General features: G+C 34.1%; 1 protein-coding gene across 1 annotated transcript in view; it reads left to right on the top strand.

Moving 5' to 3' along the window:
• EFCAB11 (EF-hand calcium binding domain 11) overlaps positions 1 to 21,312 on the top strand; it is a 60,128-nt gene extending 38,816 nt beyond the window's left edge. The window contains exon 6 of the mRNA XM_050711138.1: positions 20,635 to 21,312. Coding sequence (XP_050567095.1) covers positions 20,635 to 20,734 — 100 coding nt within the window. The 3' untranslated portion in view covers positions 20,735 to 21,312. The remainder of the gene's footprint in view (positions 1 to 20,634) is intronic.
• Positions 21,313 to 23,144: the final 1,832 nt, after the last annotated feature.

Raw genomic sequence — 23,144 nt, 5'->3', positions numbered from 1 at the left:
CCTCAATACAAGGAAAAGATCATTACATTTCTTACCAGAAGAGAGAAGATAGACTTTGTCTTATTGTGTTTAGGACCAAAATACAAATTCTTTACTTCAACTCTTTTTCAAGAGTTGCAATGTAAAAGAGAGAAAAAAAGAATGAAAGCAAGGAAAAAGAAGTGCAGGTAGGAATGAAAAGAAATAAAAACACTGTGACCGGCTCATGATTAAACTACTAAGCAGCTGTGATTTTATCTGTGTTGGACAAAATGGTGATAAAAAGGTCTTCTTGTGTTGGATATTGTGTCAAAATTATGAGTTACCTTAGTGATGTCTGTAGTAAATATGTTAGGAACTTTTACATCCTCAGACTAGGATACGAGCACCTTACAACCACTTTTAAAGTGTATGCTTTCACGGGGTGAAGAGGTGCATTCCCTCCATGTTGTAAACACAGTTGAAGCACAGAGTAGATGAAATGGCTTGGCTGGTTCGATAACTGAACACAGGCCTCCAATTCTAGACTAGTCCATCTGTCTGCCAGATATATTTCTTCTTTATGATTCTGTTTATGATTGGTTATTAAATTCATATATCATTTTTTTTAAAGTGGAACAACTCATTCCATTGTTTATGCAGTGCCTTTCCAATTGTATATGATTTCCTCTGAGGAAAAGAAATGTCACTTATTTGCAGAGCAACTACAAGCCTTCGTGGGAAAGAATATAGTATTTATATCTAAATAGTGAAATAGACGTTACTTACTACTCTGCTTTCATTTGTCTTTCTGTTTTGTTTGTAAAGCTGTTGACAGAATGTTTGCAGTATTTCAGAATAAAATAAACAGTTGCATCTGATGACAGAGATTTTTTTTTGTCATTGAGAAAACAGAATTCTAAGAAATAAAGATAATTATAAAGAAATTTACGTCTAAAGTAGTAATATCATTTGGTAGAAGATTTACTAATTTTTCTAACATATTCATTCACCATTGAATTGCTTTTTCCTGTGATCTTTTAACATAATCTACACTGCTAAATAATGGGATCTCATTAATTTCCTTGGGATTTATGGGTATAGGGGATCCAGTTTACCTAACTGCTCCTATGTGTTTAATTTAAATTGTTTTTACCTAGCCTTGGCTAGGGTGGATAAGTCTGGGAGGTAGGAGGAAAAGCACATTTATTTTCAGAAAGAGAGTTTAGGGTGAAGAAAAATACATTTCTCTCCATGAAGACACTATGGGTCCTCTGTGGACATTTTGCTTTTTGCTTCATACAAACTTCCATGCTGATGAGAGACTTGGGCAATTTCAGGATAAGGACTATGGGTATGTCTGAAAAACAGAGAAGCACACATAAAATAAAGAGAATAAACACAAGTCTTGAATAGCAGGATGGGGCTTGACTGTATCCAACAATTCTTAGGATATTTATTAACTATCCAAAAGGGTGTGTGATTAACAAAGTCACTATTCAATAAAGAATGTCAGATTATTTATGTTGGTAGGGACTGAGGGTGCTTACCAGAGTATCTAATGGAACATTCAATGCCAAGTAAATTGGTAGCTCAATAGGAGATAAAAACCATTGTCTAAGGAATTGAGGTTATATACATCCAAAGGAATGGTTTGCGATAGCCATGTGCATTCTCAATTCTAAATTTACTTAGCAACTACTCAAGGAAGTAACCTGAATACTGTCGTGGCCGTGTCGATGAATATCTCAGCTTATATTAATCAATAGTCAGAAGCATATGAGGTAGTGTTGGGAAGTAAAAGGAGCAAGAAAAAAAAAAAAGGCAATATTGGAATATTTGTAATATACTGTTGTAAACTGGTGATATTCCTTTCCCTTGTTTGCTCCATGTGACTCAGTGGAAACGGGTGGTCTCATCTTCAAAGGATTTCTTACAGGGCATGATTTATCCCACCTATGTTAGATGCCTACGGTAGGATGGGATGCTTTCCTCTCAGCAAGTGCCTCTCCCTCTCTCCAGTGGCTAGATGAAACCAAGGTAACTAGTTACACTGGATAGGATTTTTAGATGACAAGTTAGACCACTTAAATCCTACCTCCTGACTCAGAAGGGATTTGTTTTTAGTGGAAAAATTCCAGAAATGGGCAAAAAGTGTTACAGATAAGGGCAAATTTGTATGTTAGAAGAAATTGGAAAGATTTGGATCAGCTTGGATGAGAGAGGAATAAAAATATATGTGAGTGAAAGAAAGAAACAAACAAAAAAGGGTGGTTAAAAGGCAAGTAACTACAAGCTAGTACTTATCCTCTGTTGTAATAAAAGAAAAAACATTTGAAAAAATGCAACGAGGATTGCATGAACACAAAAACTGTTACATAAATCTCAATATACAATAGTATTCAGAAAAGGCTTAAGCATTTATGTGAGGAGTAAAAATACAGAAAGTTATATTAAGTTGATGGGTATTTTAGGTGATGAAATATGAACTCTGAGAATGTAGGCAGCCACATAGCAGTGAGCACTGGGAAGAACAATCTTCCATGGCCTTAGTTCAGTACTTAGGACTATGAGCAAGTACTAGTATTTTTTCCAAAAGTATCTCCTGTAGATAACTGTCAAAGGCTGGTAAAACCAATGGTTTGAGTTAGTGTGATCATTTTTGTGTTTATATTCTTTATTTTTCTTAGGTTATTTCTAATATGAGTATATCAGATTATAGGGAAAGCTAGTTCATTTTGGATAGTATGCAAATGCATTAGCTTTTGTGTTAAATCCTCTTATGGTGTTAGAGGGTGCAGTTGTACCAGAACATTTATCCATAGTACATGAAGTGTCTGTCTATAGATTGCAGTAGAAATGTATATTTTTTGAACAATTGTAAAGTGCCAATGAAAACTTGAACTGAGTCTAATCAGATTCTTGTTTTGAAAACATAGCCTTCTATTTACGCTTCTCTACTACCTTTCGTATCTAATACAGTTGTATCTCAATACCAGAAAGGAATCTATAGAACTGATTCCTGACAGAAAAAGGAAGTTTGCAAGTGAGTGGCAGAATTTCAGTGTAAATTCTCAAATTTTCTCACTTCTATGTGGCTTTTTAAATTAATTCATCTATGGAAGTCCCTTAAGACAGAAAGAAATATATGTCTCAATGAAGCTCATTATAGAGTCTTGTATTCATGATGGAGTGCACACCTGGTTCACTGACCTCTGCTTTCAGTAGTGCACTTGCCAGTAGTGGGGATTTGCAGAAACAGCATACCCTAGCTCCAGAGACTGGTAAATATCGGCCTTTTCCTTTAAGAATTTTGAATTATAAATATGTTGCTTCTCTTTCTGAGGCATCGCATACACTGGTGTTGTACATGTTGAAAGAACTTTAATATGATATTGGGAAAAGCATGTTCTTCTTCTTTAGTACTTCTACAAACTGTATTTTTTTGTATATAAAGACAGTTTAATGAAAATATGATTTGGCCAACATAGAATAATGGATTATATAACACATTTATTTAGTATGTTTAGTAAATGACTAGGATATTTTTCTAAATCTATGATTTATATAAATCTAAAGAGAGATTTTCTCACTTCTACTGTTTTCATTGTAAACCTGCCCAATAGCATGTTTTTGTATTTTTATGTGTTGATGCATATCTTTGCTTGTGATGCATGCAGGTTTAATAATAGTTTAGTTCAACTTTTAAAGTATATAGTAACATACCTTTTACTGAAATAGTGTAGCTAGCTGGCCTAGTTGTCTTTAAATAAATACAAAAAGCTCCCTTTTTATAGAAAAAGTATAACTTCAGCAACTGCACATTTAAAGATTATGCTTGTATGATTCCATCTGTTTTTATCAAGGCAGCTTTTGAGGCAGTTTATGTTATCCAGCTCTATGCTACCCTTACGTGCTGTTTTAATACTGAAACAGATGGTAAATCCAGTTGCTGAGTAGGGAGAAAAAATGAGAATTAATTGGAAGGCATAAAAATCCGAAAACCTCTAAGTGAAAAACTTTTGACGCACAGTTAATGCTATTTTTTACCTCATATATTTTTTGATAATAGCTAGGTAAATAAATAGAAAAAAAAAAGGAAGCACAAAAGTGATTTCAGCTTCATTGTAGCTAACAGGTTTTTTTATTCACTTTTTTCTAATGTAGTTTCCTAAAAGAATTTCTTAAACCTCCTCTTTCTTTGTAGAAAAATTAATTTGCTGTGATCTCAAATTGAGCCTAAAGTATATAGGAAAAATGTGGGAGATGAGAGGACACAAAAATACCAAATCTTTGAATAAAAGTTTTTATATTATGTCGTCATTCGTAGTATTTAATAAAATCAGAGTGCAAATGGCATTGTTGAAAAGTGGAAATTCCTGATACCATTTTCAGAATTTACTATTACCTCTTAATTGAAGCTCCTTGAGATTTCTGCCTCAAAACAAATAATATCACCTGGCCCATTGGTACTGAAAGAAAATTTGTGATTTACAGAATGGAATATGAGTAATCTGAGAAAGTTGCTTTTTTGCATCACTTTTTGTATTTCCCAATCAGATATGCAAACTCATTAACCCATCACTGGAGTAAAGTCACATCTGAGGCGATATGTGACAGAAATGTAAGGTAACGCAAGAAACAAGTTGGAATCAAGACATAAGGCCTACCATATACAATTACAGAGAGTCGTTTAGGTAGGCAGAATGTAATAATTGAAGGTGTTAGGCTGACTGCGTGCTTCAGTAATTGTGATATATCTTATGAGGGAGTTATCTTTCATGTAATACTAGTCACAGAAACCATAGTAACTATATTTCTTAAGGACACAGAGGGATAAGAAGTCTGTTTTGATTAATTAATATCAATAGGTGATCACAAGGACACTTTCTGATGAAAATAAAATGAATTGAAAGATACTAATTTTTCACTGAAGTGTAGAAATGTTTTATTAAAAACCAAACCCATACAAATAACAATGAATGCCAATATTTTAAAAAGGGGTTTTGCTGTCATTTTACCATTTTTCCAGTAGTAAATGTAACTAAATATTCTTCCTTTTTCTATAAAATATTATGAGAAGTTGTGGATCTGAAATTACCTCAAAAATTTAATCTTTAAAATAATATTACAGTTCATGCATAGTTTAAGAGATCAATTATATGAATCTGCAGTGTGATAGGACTACCTAGTGAAGTATTAATGCAAGTCTATTATAACCATATCTCTGTGCATCAGTAAGTCGGGATAAGTATCAATTCCAGCTGCTATTAACACATGGCAGTATTAAGAACTAGAGCTCTATGATGTATACTAATATGTGAAAACTTGTCAGTGTCTTTTGCATATTGCATGTGCAATCATTTGTATTTGACTCGTTACGGTCACATGTCAACAGAAAGATTTATATTTTACTGCAAATTTAGTGAATATTTTTTAAATAACAGTTGGGTTTCTTCTAAATTCCTCTACTGAGAGCATGATAAAAGTGGCTGTTATTTTTCTGTAGTGATTTACATTGTTTTTCTCCCTAAATAACTTTAGCATTAATAACTAATTAATTAAGTAACTTGGGCATTACTTTTGATCAGATACTTTCTGCCTTTACAGGCATATTTCCATTTAACAGTTTCCTGAGCCCTTCTAGTTTTGTTTTTATTGCACTAGATTTGTTTATAAGTAGATAACAAAGAGGTGATGTTGGTTTGTATTGAAATTTTAAAGAAATTGAACTGACTGCATATTATGAGTAAGAAAACTCAATATTTTTCCAAATCAAATTGATAACATTATAAGAGAGAGTCTCTCCTTAAAATTGTTGAAATTTTAATTTTATATGCTGCTCAAACATTTAGAAAATAATTTTTCCAAGGAAGAGAAGTTGATTTCACACTTACTGAAATATCTTGCCATTATGGGACAAAGTATTCTTTTAAGTATCTTTTTTGTGTCTTTAGTGCCTGAAGTGATGTTTTCAAATCTTACAATATTGAAAACTTTGGCTACCTCAGTATATGATCACATGATAGCTATCACAAGGTTGAAATTTCTTGCTGCAGTTTTGTTTCGCATATCAACAGGGTAGATTGATTCTGTTCCTGTTTACTGAATTTCTCTAATTAATAAAAATAAGCACTCCATAAACTACTCCCTTTATGTAGCACAGTAACTGATATTAGTTTCTCTTTTCCTTTGTTTTTGTTTTGTTCTTTAATGAGATTGTGTCATGGTTTGAAAAGGATAACTTACATTAGATTCAGTGCTTCATAGGACATGCACAATATTCTTTAAAAAATTTATAAATAAATACTTGGTAACCTGTAGGCAGAATATATATATCTTATGTATAAAGTTTAATCAAATACTGCCATGCTCTGCTTTAGTGATATTTTTACTAGTTTTCTTCTTTCAAATTAGTCATTTAGACTGCATTCAAGTTTGATTGACATTACAACACATTAGTTTTGTGTTTACTCAGCCACTAAGGAGCATCTGCTTAAAACATTTTAAAATATTTTGCAGTAATAAACACAGGTTCTCCAAAGTATTTCAAATGTTGGAGTAACTGAGAATGCAAAAGGAGGTTCAGCAAAAATTACCTGATGGGAGGAAGGTTTGAGAGTCATTTTCATGCTCTTTTTGTATATGGTAGAAAGGGAACCCTCTGCAGTGCGTTATTTTTGAGGTGGCATTCTGCTACTCACTCTGGAGAAGGACGGCATTAGTGTTCCATGGGAACAACACCACCAGTTCCTGCAGCCCTCAGGACACCCAAAAGGTGCCTCTTTCTCTTACCTTTGTGCTCTGTAACTGCCTCTCTGCAGCAGGTTGACAAATTGGTTGTACTTGGTCAATCGTCCTCGAGGGTTCCTGGAAACTCTCTCTTGAGCAGCCGTGCTTCCTTTACTGACAGTCCATGTAGAAGCTGCTTGGGTATTTGTCACCTCACCTTTCCGGGCCCTCTGCTTGGGAATCATGACTAGGATTTCATTTTGAATGTATCATCAGTGAATGTATAGTCAGAACCATAAGTCTCTCATAAAGTAGTGAATATATGCTCAGCAATTGGCCACACTTGGCCAATGGGTGCAATCACTGCTACATCAATTCTGAAGTTTACAAATCCTCACCAAATCTTAAGATATGAACTCATTGCTGTCACAACTACATTGGTGCAACTCATCGATGACACCATCAGTTGAAGTGGTCGCTTTTCCTTTATTGTTTCTTTTGTAGGACTTCCCATTGCTGAGAAAATTCTCTGTTACTGGAAACATAATTTTCCTCATCATTATACTTCTTTTTGAGCTGGATCATAACATACTAGAAGATTGTTGAGCACAAAGTGAAAAGCTCTTCAGAATAGTTGTTCTTAAGGGATTAAATGATTATCATATCTGTCCAATTTCTTTCATCTCATAATCAAGTTCAAGATGGTACTAGATAGCTCAGTTGAAGTGATTATATATTTGAAATAGAAATTGTTTGATGTCCTTTATGGTATCACACTCTTTAAGACAGATGGATTTCTTTTTATTAATGTTAGTGTATCTGTGGTTCCTTGCAACTGTCCACTTACTCGAAGATTCGAGTGACATTTAGAGTATAAATCTGTCTAGCAGGGACTGATATGCTAGAAGTAAGATTTCAAGCTCTCTTATCTACATTGGCACTAATAAATACAATTAAGAAAAATGTCATTACACTTAAAGTATTTCTTTAGCCAAATTAGGTGTAGAGAATGGGAACTTGATACCTTCGAGAAAGCTAAGTGGGAGGCAGGACCTCTCATTTGAACAGTCATCAGTTCTCGAAAGCTTTTGTTATGTGATTACATAGTTGTTAGTATTCCTAAGGTTTCTGAACAGTTTCTGTTGATAAAACCAGTATTTTTGTTAATATTATACGGCATCCATTTTGATAGTTTTACAGAGAGACTAAGATTATTACCTCTTTGAAGAAATTTTCGTTTATATTTGTCCTTTGTTGAATAGAGTGTTTCTGGAATTTCATTCCATTTTTAAATTTAATCCTTGCATGTGAGATGTGGCATGAGTTTCATTTTTTTTACATCACCTTAAATATATTACTGTCTAATAAAATTTAAATGAAATCATTAAAAGTGTCTAAGTCTTACTTTTGGGTCTGTTAGGCACTTACAAGTCTGTCTTATTGAAAATAAGTTACACGTAGGTACTCAAACTTTTTAAGTGCATGCCTCTTAATATTTTTTTTTCCTTAAAGGTTTCTAAAATGCATTGTTCTGATCTATTTTTTCTTTAACAATTAAATTAGTTGTCACTAACATTAAATATCCTGGTTCATGTAAGACATGCAGTGCCATTGCATTTGGAAAAATAAAGCAAATGCTTTCCTCACGTATTTATACATATTTCATTATCATTGTAGCTGAGTCATTTTCAGAGCATACAGATAACACCTAAGTGAGCTTCTATTTTCCTTCATTGTCTCCTTTTACAGCAAAGAAAAAAAAACTTAGATTGTTATGAATTTATTTCTGACTTGTGTTATTATTACAAAAGAAATTGTTAGTGAGGTTAAGATCCAAAAAGTACATCTTTTACTCAATAGCAAGTTCTGATGCTTTTGATGCGATGAGAATTTGTTCAACTGCTTTAAACTATTCTCTGTCAAAACTCGATCTACAGCACAAAATACACTTTGTCCTTAACGGGGAAGAGCTGCAGATTCTCAGTTAATCATTTAGGTATTTTGAGCCTAGACAATTGGACACCTTAAGGATAATGATAAAGACATCGAACTTGGCTTACTATTTTACAGGAGCTAGTGTGGAAGATGAAAGCAGATTTGATGTGCTTATAGTTCCCCGGGCTGCAGCAGAAATGTGCTGCTGTGTTCTGTGCTATTTTGAGTTTCCTAAGGGCTAATGGCTTCGTGCCCAGGATACTGCATTGCTGTAGTCCAGCTGAAAGGTGACAAAGGCACGTATCACAGAGGCCAAATCATCAACAGCAAAGACAGGATGAATTCTTGTACCTGGTTTAGGGTTATTGTCAGAGAGAGGTCCAGGATCAGTTCTAAATTATAGACCAGCTCACCTAAATGGAGCTGTGTAACATCAGCCAGAAGGTACCTCATGGTGCCACAAGCTCCTTAAAGTGTTTCTTCCTGCCACCAGTGTAACTTCTCTTTTTCGCAGTTTCTGCTTCCACCTTCTGCTTTTTATCCATGAGCTCAAGTACCAAGGCAGTTTGGTGACACTGTGTTATTGTATGCAATACAATATGATAAAAGGGGGGAATTTTGTAATGCCTACATAGTGTTTTCACTGGAGTTCATGACATCCTTCCAGTTCTTTAAGTCTCTGTGTCTGTATTTTAAATAGAATTGAAGAAAAAGGGAACTGAGGTCCATTTTTCTACTGCTCCTTTCTGGTTATGGCTCTCTTGAAATAAACTCTTTCAGAACAGTCAGCCTCTTCCACACACAGTTCATAGTTCATTAGCTATGTCAAATGCTGTAGAGAGGTTGAAAAGAAAGAGCAGGGATGTCTACTGTGTTTGTAGTGTGGATTGTCTGACAGAGACAGTAATGCTCTTTCTACCCCATGTCCTGCAATAAATTCAGATTATGGCAGGTCTAAGTGATTGGTAGTATCCAGTTGAAAGCGTAGGGAACAAGAATATAATAATCAAGGTTTAGCAAGAATATCTTTTGAATGTGACATTGGACTCAGATTTGTGCAAGTAGTGCTGCCACATCAAGTTGCTGTCTTAACTTGTGAAGTGCAAAGAATGAACTTAGAGCAAACTGTGCTAGGGCAGCTGCACACAAATGAACAGATGTGCATTTGAAAGCATGAGAAACAAGCCGGCCATTCATGGAAGTTAAACATCTAAGAGTGTGAGAAAATTGCATCGTTCATCAAGGAGAACATTTTCCTCTACTTTCAAAGTTTGCATCATGGGTTTGCAACTTTGGACAAACAGGAGAGCTTAACTTGCCACCTCTTAGCCTATTCACATGTCCATAACCTTCAATACTCAACTTTTAATCTTTTTAGAAAGATAACATCTCATGGCACAGGGTATCTGCTTTGTCCATGCTAGAACATTGTTTCAAGAGTGACTTAGAGGAATGAGTACTGAAACACTGGTACTGCGCTATTCTTTTCTGACCCATGCCTTTGATTTGAAACTTTTCAGATCTGATCCTATCTAGCTTGCAAGATCTGAATGTGCAGCTTTAAATACTAAAATATATATATATATATATATGGATGTGTGGTTTTTTTTTTCCATGCTTTTCATGCAATCTGTGACTTAACTAGGGACTAGTATTGTTCTTTTTCAGTATTAGAATCAATAATGCTAGGATATAGAGGAGGCAAAAATTGTTGTAGTTGTAGTATTGTTGTAGTTGTAGTATACAATGATATAGTTGCTTGATGCTGTTTAACTATTACACGTCTCCAGGAAAAATAGGGAGAATGCAGCTGATCACCTGCTTGAACTGGAGCTTGGTGTAGGTAGGTGCCCTCCTCTGCTTCTGCCATCTCTGGGTGAGCAAGGTTAAGCACACAGGGAATCTTTTGGTGATGCCTAACAAGCCATCTCAAAGAACTGGCAGCTCTGGAAAGTGGGCTCTCCATTTGCCGCATAGAGTTTAAGAAGGTTTTAACCTAAGTTCCAATTCATGAAGCGTTTAGGACTAGTTCTCATCTACTTTTTTTCTATGTCTTCTTTTTTAAGTAAAAGTTCATTTTTTTTTCCAGGCTTTGTTTTCTGTATTTCATAGTTCCTTGTTAAATGAGACCTCAAGCCTGACTGGGGCTTTTAGGCAAGAGCAGAAGATGAATACTGGTGATAAAAATAGTTACATATGTTAGCCATGAAGTAAGGTATTTCATGTTTTCAAATGAATCTGTTCAGACCTGCAAGAAGGTGATAAAAGGATGAAAACATTAAATACATTAGATTTATCTAAAGACTTGATTTTTAAACTCCTTTTTTTTCTCAGCTGATGAGTGTTGTGGGGACAATAGACAATCTCTAAGTCAGTCTCAGTGCTTTCACTGAGTAATTTAAGGCAGAATTAGTAGGATCTAAAGTTAGGTATATAGTCCCCAACAAGGATGATGGTTTAAGTGAAGTAAAATAGTAAAATGGGAGTAAAACAGTAGAATGGGAAGAGATGAAGGATTGTCTGAACTCTTTTGACATAAGTATAGTGATTAAGTATAGTGATTAAGATTAAAAAACTAAAATAAAAATTAGCCTGACAATTTGTACATTACAGGCTATATAATTAGACTCATATTTTTCTAAACACTTTTGTTTTATTCTTCATTTTGTCACTCCTTAGCCCTTGTAACTGGTTTTGTTCACCATCTCTTTGTTATGAAGTATTCTCTGGATGTAGGTACTCTTTTGTCATGTCAACAGCATCTGATGGAAATGGAGGAACTGATTTCCTTTAGGCAATTTCTGTTTCCAAATTATTTTTGGCAGGTTAGGTGTCTACGTCATCTAACATTTTAAGTATTCTTTAAAACAAACAAAAAAACAAACCACCAAAGCAGAGAGAAGAGTTCCAGCATTCCAGTACTGGTGTCGACCATGGCATTTCGCATCTACAGCAAATATAATGCTGATCCCTTATTTATGTAACAAAAAATGAGTTCACTCTTTATATCTTGACTGCTCCTTAAAAGCTCACACTGGGTTGCTTTTCCACTAAGATTCCTAGGCTGTTTATGATCTTCTTTCTACGATAAGCCTCCCATTGGGGATATTATCTGCATTTCTTTTTCCCAGGCTTCTAGTTTTGATTCTGTAAAACCTGATTTTGTTTGAACAGGCAACCTTGACACGTGATTCAGATTGTTGTATCCAACCACTGTGTCTTCCACATTATATACTATTGCTTCATTCTCTGAATAATCCACAAATTATATAGTACATATTATAATAAATAAAATGATAATATTATACAACATAGTATCCTATATAACCATTACGTATTACATAATGCATGTTACGTATTATATGTTACATATTATCTATTATATGTTATATATTATTATACATTATACTATGCAGGATATCACTGTAATAGTATATATTATTATAACATCATATATTATAAATTATACTTAATTCCAAGTCAGAGATGAAAGTATTTATTAATTTTGTTCCTACAGCTGCTCAGTAAATAATTCCACTAGAAACACATGCATTTAATAGTGATTTCAAATGCTAGTTCTTTCTTGAGCTCTGCGAGGCAATTCTTAATTCTTTTATAAAACCTGTAGATCCTTGTAGGTTTCAGTAGATCTTTTCTAAGGGGCAGAGGCTTAAGAACAAGAAAAAGAAGTAAAAAAGACTGACATAAGCAGGGTCATTTACATTCAGGGGGTAACTTTTTTTACTAAGTGAAAGAGAGTGAGAAGACGTGAGGATGAGCTGCAGTATGCAGTTGCACATGAAAAGAAGTAGAAGCTCAGAGGTTCTTCTGTGGAATGCCAGCGGAAAAAGAAGGCAGAACTGATCATGAGAAGAGGATCTGGGGTATTTCTTTCTCTGGGAAGTGTTCAGAGATGTAAAATGAAGAGTTACTCTCTCTACACAAGTACACTACTGGCCCTATGGGATCAAACATGGCATGAATGATAAAGGCTTCAGAAAAGACAACCATTTAAGAAAGAAGGGACAAAAATTGGCAGAACTAGTGTGCCCAAGACTATTTCCACTGTTCAGGCAGAAGAAAATCAAGGAAAGCATAGAAAAATGGATAAAGAATATTGCAGGTGGAGAATTGGCATCAAGAATAAAGTACTTTACAATTATTGACAGCAGCAGTCAGGTAGTGCACTCAGAAAAACAGGACAGCATTTATCCCAGAGAAGAAACAACTGAATGCAATATACTGTTGGAACAAGTTCTCACCAGATAGTAATTTGTTTACTCTCTACTTTAAAATAATATTTCTAAAAACTGAACAGCATTGAAGGTGAAGCATGATTCCTTAAGTTCTCCTATATGATTGAAACTTCTGACTGCTAGTGTTCCACATCCTGTACTTTGTGTACTTTTGCATCCTCTACTTTACGTACTTTGCCTGTCCTGTTTCAGGAAGCAAAACCAGAGGTTTCTTCATAATTCTTCTGCGTTTACCAAAGATCAGAATGGCTTTTCTCAACACTTGGGTTTTAAAGAAGTGAAATTAATATACACATTAGTAACAAAACAGCTGTGGAGCTCTGCAGGAATCCCATCAACAAAGAGGCAAGCACTATGAGAAGGAAGAACCAGCTGGTTAATCAGAAGAGAAAGCAGCTTGTTGAAGAAGCTGTCATCCTTGAATCTTCAGTTGGTGGGTCATTTTATCCTCGGCAGGGATTCGTTGTGTGATGTGTAATTTTTACTCTCGCTGCTCAATCAGAATGACAGCTTTGGTTCTAATCCAGTGAAAGTATTGACTCTGGCTTAAATTATTCCCTGGTGGTTTTTTGTAAGAATATCAGATAAACATAGTAGCAATAAAATTTGAATGTAAAAGATATAATCAATTTAAAATTCTGGTTGTGAAAACTTTATTCTTCATATAACTGTTGAGATTATATACATGTGGTCTATTTACACAATTTCTAGCATTTTCAGGTTGGGGTTGGTTTTGTTTTTCTGAATATCTGTCAAGTAATGAGTTACTTATTCAGAGCAATTAAAACTGAGAAATACAAGATTTCAGCTATTGCAGTCCCAAATGTCTATATGATCTCAGTGTAGTTTAGTACATGCTTGAGTAATATTTCTGCATAGTCCCTGAAATTATATTGTAATCATATGGAATATTTTTATGAATCTGTTTCACAGGCTGGTACTTCAGAAAGTCTAAGAAAAGGTTCTGTTCTTTTCATTTCTCTTTCCATAAAAAATTTGTATAGGAGAGGGGGAAAAAAAAAAGGCCAAAAGACCTCTTCCATTTAAAAAGGCATTTTTCTACTTTATAATAGGTGCCTATTGGAGCCAATATTAATTTATAAACCCGTTACCAAATAGTAGGCAAATGCATTTAACAGACCTGTATTTGTAAATTGCCTTACTTTTAAGCTTTAAAAATTATTATTTGTATTGTAATTCCAAAAGGAAGAACTCAAGGTTGAAATTTTCAGTCAGATAGTGAAATAAAAGACAATTCTGAGCCCAGTGCTCCTAAAATATAATCTGAGGCAAAAGACAGTAAATCAGTCATTTCCAGCTCATGGCAGACAGGCAACAAGTAACCATATCGATCTTCTGATGTTCTTCAGGTCACAAGGAATAAGCTAAAGTGAGGGACGACAGGTTGACAGCCAAGTGTCATTTACCCATATTGCTTTAGAAACAGTGGATCAAGGAAGGCTGGGAGAAGATGCACAGAAGCACAAGTGTTTGTGCAGAGCAAATGAAAGCAGAAAAAAGGGATGTCAGTAATGGAGTTAAATATAATTTGCATACAGTAGACAAACATAATTTGGAAAATTTTATCATTGGGCACATACAATAGATGATTATGTTTTGATGGGAAAGGGGTTCCCTTGGAAATTGAATCCAGATTTTCTGACTGTCGCAGAGGCTAGTGTCAGAAGTAGTGGAGGAATAGCTGTAAAGGAAAATTCCTGGATCACATTGTAAGTTGCATTTCTTCAGTGCTGCTACTTCCTTGAAAACACGAGTTAGATCAAACTGTAACATCTTTTGTTATTAGAGAAAAAGGCAGTTGAGCTTTAAGAGTGCCTTCTCCTTGTAAAATCACCGCGGGTTTCCTGAGTAGGCTGGCTCCCTATGATGTTCATATTAGATTTCCTTAAAGAATACAAAGAGAAAAGTTATTTTAATAGAAAATGGGCTTTGGATTATCACAGCCAGGTCAGAAGAATGAAGGTAAGGCAGACATTGTTAGATCTGAATGGTGCTGGGACTTTAAGCATGAAAGAACCATGCCCAGACACACTTGCAAAAATGACTCCAGGCCTAAATCATTCATAGCCAACAGTCCTGCTGGCCTCTGATGTGTAAGTATGACAGAGCATTTGAAATGTAGAAAATATTATTTAATGAGGCAATAAATGTATCATGAGAGTTGCAAGGCAGTACTACTGAGCTGTAATTAAATATGGTACAGTACTTAAATGCAGTTTCGATACAATGTAGTTTGTTAATTCAGAAAACTGCACTTTTTAGCACTTCTCTGAAATAATTTAAAAGAAGTATAAAACTTCTACTTATTCATGGTGTAAACCTAAATAATGAAATAGCAGGGAACATTTTTTTTATTATTATTATTATTTATTTATTTTGGAGACTTGAGATAGAAATGAGGTTTGGCTACAATAAATGGTTGAAGACCAGCACTATTCTTGGAATATCCTAAAACCAGTGAAACTGCAGAGAAGTTGAGATTTGAGGACACTGTATCCAGCCCTGTGTGCCTAGCGTGCTTCTGCCTCTAATTTAGAACTAATACTTCAGTGTGGAAGAAAAAATAGGGACAATAAAAAAATTACAGTAGATCACGGACTATTACAGAAATAAGTTACTTCTATACATGGTATATCTCATTATAACTTCATCTGTTCTGAGAAAAAGGTTGTTACATAGCAATACATAAAAAGCCATCTATTAAGTCACCACATGTAGTCATTTGATAAATTGCAACTATGTTTGCAAAGTAGAGGCCTTTTAATTTGTTGTTTCTCATAATACCTCAGCTATAAAGCACCTAGTAAATTGGTGAAACTAAAAGTTTTCGGAAATAGGTAGTAAAAACTTCTCAAATGTCCAATTTTATATCTATTTGTAAACAGCTGTCTTTTCATATTTAGTTATGGCAACTGTTAGTGCTGTTTTACCCAAATTTAAATGAGTAACATTTTTAAGTCATACATTAGCTAATTTGGAAAATCAACTGACCATTTCTGTCACTTTTAAAATAATATATTTTTTGTTTGTTTGTTTGTTGACCAGTAACCAAAGTAAACCTCTATTCATGCAGACTGTTGTGAGAAGGAACCTTTTATTTTATTTTATTTTATTTTATTTATTTTCAGTGGTACCTCCCATATATTTCTCTACCTATATTTGGTTTACATGATAGATCTGCTGTTTTCTCCTCACCGTTCTCTATCTATGAAAACCGCTGCCTGCATGAAATAGAGTAAATGAAAACGTCCTCCCTATGGGTTAACTTCAGTTCTTTCAAAGTCAAAGTGAGGACCATCCATCCTTACCTGTATAATTAATGATCTTTAACTATGTTTGCATAGTGGAGAAATCTATGCTAGTTTTAAGCCACCTTCCTCACTTGCATATATATGATGTATGGCCATGACATCAGAGATCTGAGCAGAGTTTAATTTATCCTGGCTCTTATGTGACTTTGGAGCTTCTTCTACTGAGCTAACCAGTGAAAGCCAACTCAACACCAGTCTCTGCTGGCTTTGACGTACTTTACTCGATGTTTTAAGTAACAGAAATGCTTGCTCATTTTTTTTTATTATTATTTGTTTATTTATTTTTGATTTACCACTTAGGTCAGATACTGAATTATCTAGAAAAATGCAGGGTAGAATTAAAATTTTTAATCTATATTTTTACATGCTTTGGATAGGTATGATGAGAAATCATATATAAATCAGATAAAGAATATTTCAAATCTTGTGCCTACTTTAAGAGGTAGTGCTTATGTGAGAGTCCATCCAAAAAGAAGGAATATTGTGGCCGTATTCTGTATTTGTTACTTTTAGTGAATGCTTTTGTCTTAGGAACTGCAAGATCTGATTATAAGTGAATTGTTTTGGGGATAGTGGGAAAAAAGATTGAGTGTCTGCTTAATATATTTAAAAAATAAAAGGGTAAGCTGTATTTGCATGTGGATACTTTTCTGATAAGTACTCATTTCAGTGAATTAATAAACACAAATCTTACAGAGGGAACTTATACTGATGTTAGTCTTTTAAGCTATTCATTTACTATACTCAGATTTATGGTTAAAATATTCCTGTCAGAAGGAAAGTGCCATTTATCTAATCTAGTTTGCTATGAAAATACACTTAGGTGATTTGGGGAGTCTTCAACTACTTAATTTTATAAGAGAATAATTTATACCTCACAGTCAGTAACTTGTGATGCTGATTATTACTCAATTTTCAGTGAAAAATCGTAGTCTACCCACGGCACTGCATACCTTGAAACATCTATATATGTTTTACTAAGAATGTTAAATGAGTACTGGTCTATGAAATAAAGATCAATATACTGTGACATAGTATTTTTAGAATCATAAGAATGAATATATCATTTGCTTCTGCTAGATGAAAATGAAAATTTAACACTCCGAGACCATTCTAGCTTTTAGATTACTTTTGGCAAGGTTTCGGAAATTTGTAACATTTAAATAAATGCAGTGTTTCTTCAGATTACAACAGTTAACTACTTACCAGCTTATTAGTCATTTATTTATCAGCCAACATATCTGCTAATCTCTGCTTAAAGGTTGTTCAGACGGTGATGCACAATTCAGAGTCATTTGGTGGCTTTTGCAATGTAGAACAAACACCATATAAAGTTGAGGGCCATTTTTCAAGACAAGCTTCCAAACAGGTACACGTAATTAATATAAACATTAAATACGTGACTGTGCACATAACTCAGATATATGGGGTGAAATACTTGCCTCCTGAAGATTAATGACAAAACTCCTATTAAATTTAGTTTAGCCAGATTGTCAGCACTACCTTCTAAAATGCTTGTGAATTGATCTTTCAGAATTAAAGTTTGAGAATACCTTGCAGTATTAAGAAAAAAAGAGATTTTGCTATTTGATTATTAAACATTCTCTCAGTTATTCGAATCTGTACATTTTCTTTAAATAAACTAATTTACTTGCACATAACAGAGGTTATAGTAATAATTACTGTCATTAAAATAGGCTTTTTGTTACAAAAAATGCTGCAATTGTTGACTTCAAAAAAAATGGGAATGTCAAATGAATAGCAGGTTCAAAAAAAATAAGATGAAGTACTTATTCACTGAGCAGGTGTTCAGGTTGTGGGCTTCACATGGCTTTGAAAAACTATTATAAAAATTCATGCAATAAACATGCATCAAGAATAATTACATACAAACATGCATGTCCCGTTTAGGAAACCCCTGAATGTAGATATTACACCAAGGGACAATAACCTAAGGAAGTATCACTACACTCATCCTTTCTTCCATACACTGATGGCTGCTGTGAGAGACAAGCCATTTGGGTAAATGAACTGATTGTCTGGGATGGTAAAACTATTTTATTCTGTGGTTCCTGTTTATTCAAAAAGCATCTGTATACAAATAGGGATGTATAAGTGAAAACAAGACGAGACAAGCATGGATCATCGTTCACCATCTACATTATCTTTTTTATAAGGCTATATCAGTAGAGAAAGATGGTGGTATTATTCCTTTCATCAGGTTCTTAAATCTTGCTTAAAATTTCAGGGTGAGCTTCATTGTATTTATCTCTATCTATTGTTCTCTAAAAATGCCTCTTCTGCTCTGTTACTGATGGAGAATGTCTAAATCATACTTTATATGAGATAGTTAAAGTACTTACATACAGCGCAGATCAATGGGTATGATTACCACCACAGAGTGAGCCAGTAACGACATAATTAAACCTAGTATTCTTCCTTTTGGCTAGAACATATGCTATAGCAAGTTATGTAGTCTTGATTTTAACATGATAGCAACTGTCCCATATCCGTAGGTAAGTTATCTCAACAGCTTGTCGGCACCATTAAAAAAAATAAATTTTAAGTAAGTTATACATTTGTCTAGCTTTGTCTTCCAAATTTTGTCTACCATCATGCCTTTCCTTGCTGCTTAAAAAGATATTTACTATCTGAAATATCCTCTCTAGATATATACTTGTTGTCTTGATTTGATTGAATCCATTCTCTAATCTTTTTTTTGAACAGATGATTTTAATGTCTCATTATAAGGCCTCGTTTCCAGAGCTTGTTTTTACAGCAGTTATTTTCTCAATTCTTTTTAGTTCCTCACTATCCTTTTTGGAGCCTGGACACCAGAAATTAGACACAGTATTTCCCTAATAATTTTCCTAATGCCATACTCTGAAATAAAATCAGTCTTGTATTTGTTTTAGATATTATCCTGCTTATACATTCAAGGATCATATTCACCCTCTTATGTAAAGCATCACAGTAGGAGATAATCTTCATTTGATTACTTTTTATGACTCCTCCGCCCTTTTCAGTCACTGCTTTCCAGGACGGCATCTCCATTTTGTAATTACGACCTAAATTCATCCCCTACTGGTGAATAACTTTGCATTTGCTTATATTATAACATACCATGTCTGAAAGGATCCCTTTTACCAAGAAATTCATCAGATTGAGTTATGATCAGCTGTCATATTGTCCATAAAAACACATAGGTGATCATCATCCAAAACTTGTCATTACCTGAAAAGCAGTAGAATATGAACATGTTTTGGTCTTGATCTAGAGCTAACAATGAGCTGAAGGAATTAATTTTGTTTAAATATTTCCTCAATGGTAGGGTGTCATTTCATGTGTTTATGGTCATGTGAGGTTCATCGTTGCACCATGAGGTTTGAAGTTCAGCTGACCAAGTTCAGAAAACGTTTAATAACATGAGAGGTTAATAGTTTGCTTGTAGCATAGTTCAACATAGTACAAATTGTTTATTGCCAAGAAAGGAGAAGAATCTTATCAAACGATGTTAAAAGTTGCAAAGAGGTGGCAAGTTAGCAGACTGGAGGATTCTTGAATAAATTGCAGATTAATATTTTTTATCGAAGGGGAGAATGATAATATTTTAATCTAAATAGTACTTCTTCAGGGAGATGGAAATAAGAAGTACATATTCTAAATCAAGACCCTCCTTTGTGAAGACCAAGATGCAGTATTTTCTTCAGAAGAAATCTTTCTTCATTCACGTGGTTTGATAGTTACTGATATATTGAAAGCTGGATATTATAGAGAAGATTCTTGCAGTTGAAGTGAGGATAGACAGATGTAAGCAGTATTCTGTTTTCTTTTATCAGCCCTTGTAGCCTTTGAACTGTTTTCATATTTGAAGGTGTTGTAAATAAATTATTTTCTTTTACCTTTAATAGAGTTCTCTCAAGAGTGTGTTTAGAATACGGACATCATATAGAATAGAACAGCTCATCCCTTTGTGTGAGGCTTTCTTTAAAACTGAGACAGTATACTACTTCTGCAGGGTCTAGAATCCCTTTGAAATTTCCAGGGCATTCAGAGGAATAATAAAATGTGCCTCTGTTAAACATCATGGATTATTTTGGAATTTAAAATTTAATCTATGTAGGAGATGCATCCCATTTTGCATACTGCAGTATCGTTAAGAATACTGCCATACTACCACTAATGGTGAATGTTGAATAAACATAATGATACTTGTTCTTTTTAAAAAGCTTTGAGATCTACATATGAGACGTACTACACAAAAAGCATTTTTAGTTAATTAATTCTTTTTATAGAATTCAAATGGGTAGGATTTGAGCTCTTCAAAACAATATTGGTGTTGGATATCTACAACTAAGTATAATGTCTGTTTTACGTAATGTCTTTTAGGTTTTAGATACCATGTCTCTTTTCTCTTATAGACAGGTTGATCAGGATTCTAATGGTCGCATAAGCTTCAAAGACTTTGAATCTGCAATGAAGTATGGACAAGATGAAGGATCACCGTTGTACTTTGCTTAAAGTATAGTTTCTAGTGAAGAGACAAAGTGAAAACTTTAGATCTCAAGTTATTTAAAAATCAATGAAACTTCATTTGTTTCAGCCAGCATTTTAAGAACTTTGACTGTAAGTGTAGCTCTGAAGAACAGCCTTTGAAGCTTTACTGTTGACAAGTTGGGTGTATTAATTTACATGTGTATGTGTGTGTAGAATACTTAAAATATTTGAAACTCAATTGATTCCCAGTCACCCTAGTTAGGAATTGCAACTTCTCTACTTTTTGATTTTGACAACATATGGGAAAGGACTGACTGATTTCCAATTACTGTGAAATTTATTTTATTTTTCAAAGTCCTTTGTTGACAGACCACAATGCCTCACACATGTAGAAGCAGATAAATTTATGGTGGATAATGCCTGTTTTTTAAAAAATCCATAGTATATTTGTCTTTCCTTTATTGCTTCCCCTTCTTATATTGTTCTTTATTTTTAATATTACACCTCATTTTTAATTTAGTATTTATTTGTTAATTGTCTATCAAATTTACTTCTGAGCAACTATGGAGAACTGTGTGGGTATAATAAAAATAATGAAGTAAAGTAAACATGAATATTATTTTCTCTTGAATTTTTTTTTTTAAATGGAGATAAAAATAAATCTGGAAGTGTATGTCATGGACCTCAATCTGGCAGGCTGAAAATAGTAGGTATTCAAACCTTCAGCTGACTCTTAGTGAAGAATTTCAATGTATATGCTTTAGTAATATCAGAATTTTCCAAGAGTTGAGGAGAAAAATAAGGTACAATCTGTCACAGTGTACACACAACTATCTTCCCTTTTCTCTCCCTTCCTCCTTCCCTCCCTCTCTCTGTCTCTCTCATCCAGTAACTGCTTATGGAGATGTTCTTGCCTGCTCTAAGTTTATGTACACCCATCCAAGCTGTGCTGTAGTGAGATAAATCCTTTTTATTCAATTTATTTTATCTGTGATCCTTTACTTCCTACTGCCTTTCTGTTTTCATATTAGTAGTAATAGATAGTAGAGATTTCATTATGGGCACTGATCTCTGATCATATGTTCCACTCTGTTGCTCTATTTCTGTTTACCTGCCAGTCGTTAAATTGCTTGGATTAGAGATTTCTGCTGAAACTGTCCAGAAGCAATCCCCTCCTCATGAGACCTTATGGACTGCAGCATGCACTTAATACCACTGTAAATAAATAACAAATAATAATGATCAATAACAGGAAGAGAGTATCAATTCTACTCTTAAATTAAAAGAGAAGTCTCCAATTTCTTCCTACCTTTAGTGAGACATGCCAGAATATAATACATGGACAAAGTATTTATAAAATAATGTCTATGTTTTCTGTTCCCATTACATATATGCACCTTACTACATACACATAAAGTGAAATCTTTCTCTTTTTTAATTCCAAGGCAGATAGTACATAAATAATGGGAGGAAATTGGAGGTGCTGAATATATCAGCAGATGTATCTGATTCTATATATAAGAAGCAGATATCCATTAGATGAAATGAGCTGTAACTCAAGTAGCATGCTTTATGTGCTAATCAGTGCAAGAGGACTGGTGTTACCTTTGAAAGGTGAGGGCAAGACATGCTAATAGATTGGGGGTTTGCCTTAGAAATGCTATTTCCCAATAGACGAACGTTTTCATAATAGAACCGTCATCATGGATGTTAATTAGCAGTATCATCACCGTCTCTGCTGAGACACAAAAGATTGAATTATTATCCCACAGGGACAGTTGCTACAGGTCTAGACACATTCATGAAAAAATGTATGACGGGTTGCTGTGCTATTACTTATATTCTCTTTTTTTTTGGTCAGTAGACTTCAGTCTACTGACTATGGTATCCAGTCCCTGCACTTTTCCTAAATGCTAATTCCATGCAGTATTATGTTATTATTATATATATCATTTTATTGTTTTATTTATTTCAAAGTAATTATTTAGTTCATAAGGAGCCACTGATCTGAGAAGTTTCCAGCTGCTGGAAATCTTATTTTTACTACTAGCTTCCATTTAGACATTAAAAAGTCAATAGCCTCTTGTTTGTCTTGGTAGACTGACTGTGGTTTGCTATCTAAATATCTGACAATATTTTCCGTTTATAAACTCTGTACCATACAAGAATAACCTTCTGTTAAAGATTATTACAGACCATTAAAGATTATTAAAGTATTTGTATGCTTTTCCTTCTAAGAAACATATGTCTTGTATATATATATATGTATGTGGGAAGGAACTCTAGAGGGAAAGGTGTTCTGTTTCCTTTTTGTCTATACGCTCTCAATCCTTATTTTCTCAAGGACCTCAGAAGTTACTGTTAACTTGAATTATCTCCAGCAAAGGCCAACAAAATTATTTTACAATGTCGCAAAAGGGCTTTTATTTTTCTT

Source organism: Cygnus atratus, chromosome 5 (assembly GCF_013377495.2).
Source record: "Cygnus atratus isolate AKBS03 ecotype Queensland, Australia chromosome 5, CAtr_DNAZoo_HiC_assembly, whole genome shotgun sequence".
Taxonomy (NCBI): domain Eukaryota; kingdom Metazoa; phylum Chordata; class Aves; order Anseriformes; family Anatidae; genus Cygnus; species Cygnus atratus.
This window is presented reverse-complemented; position numbering and strand designations above follow the sequence as displayed.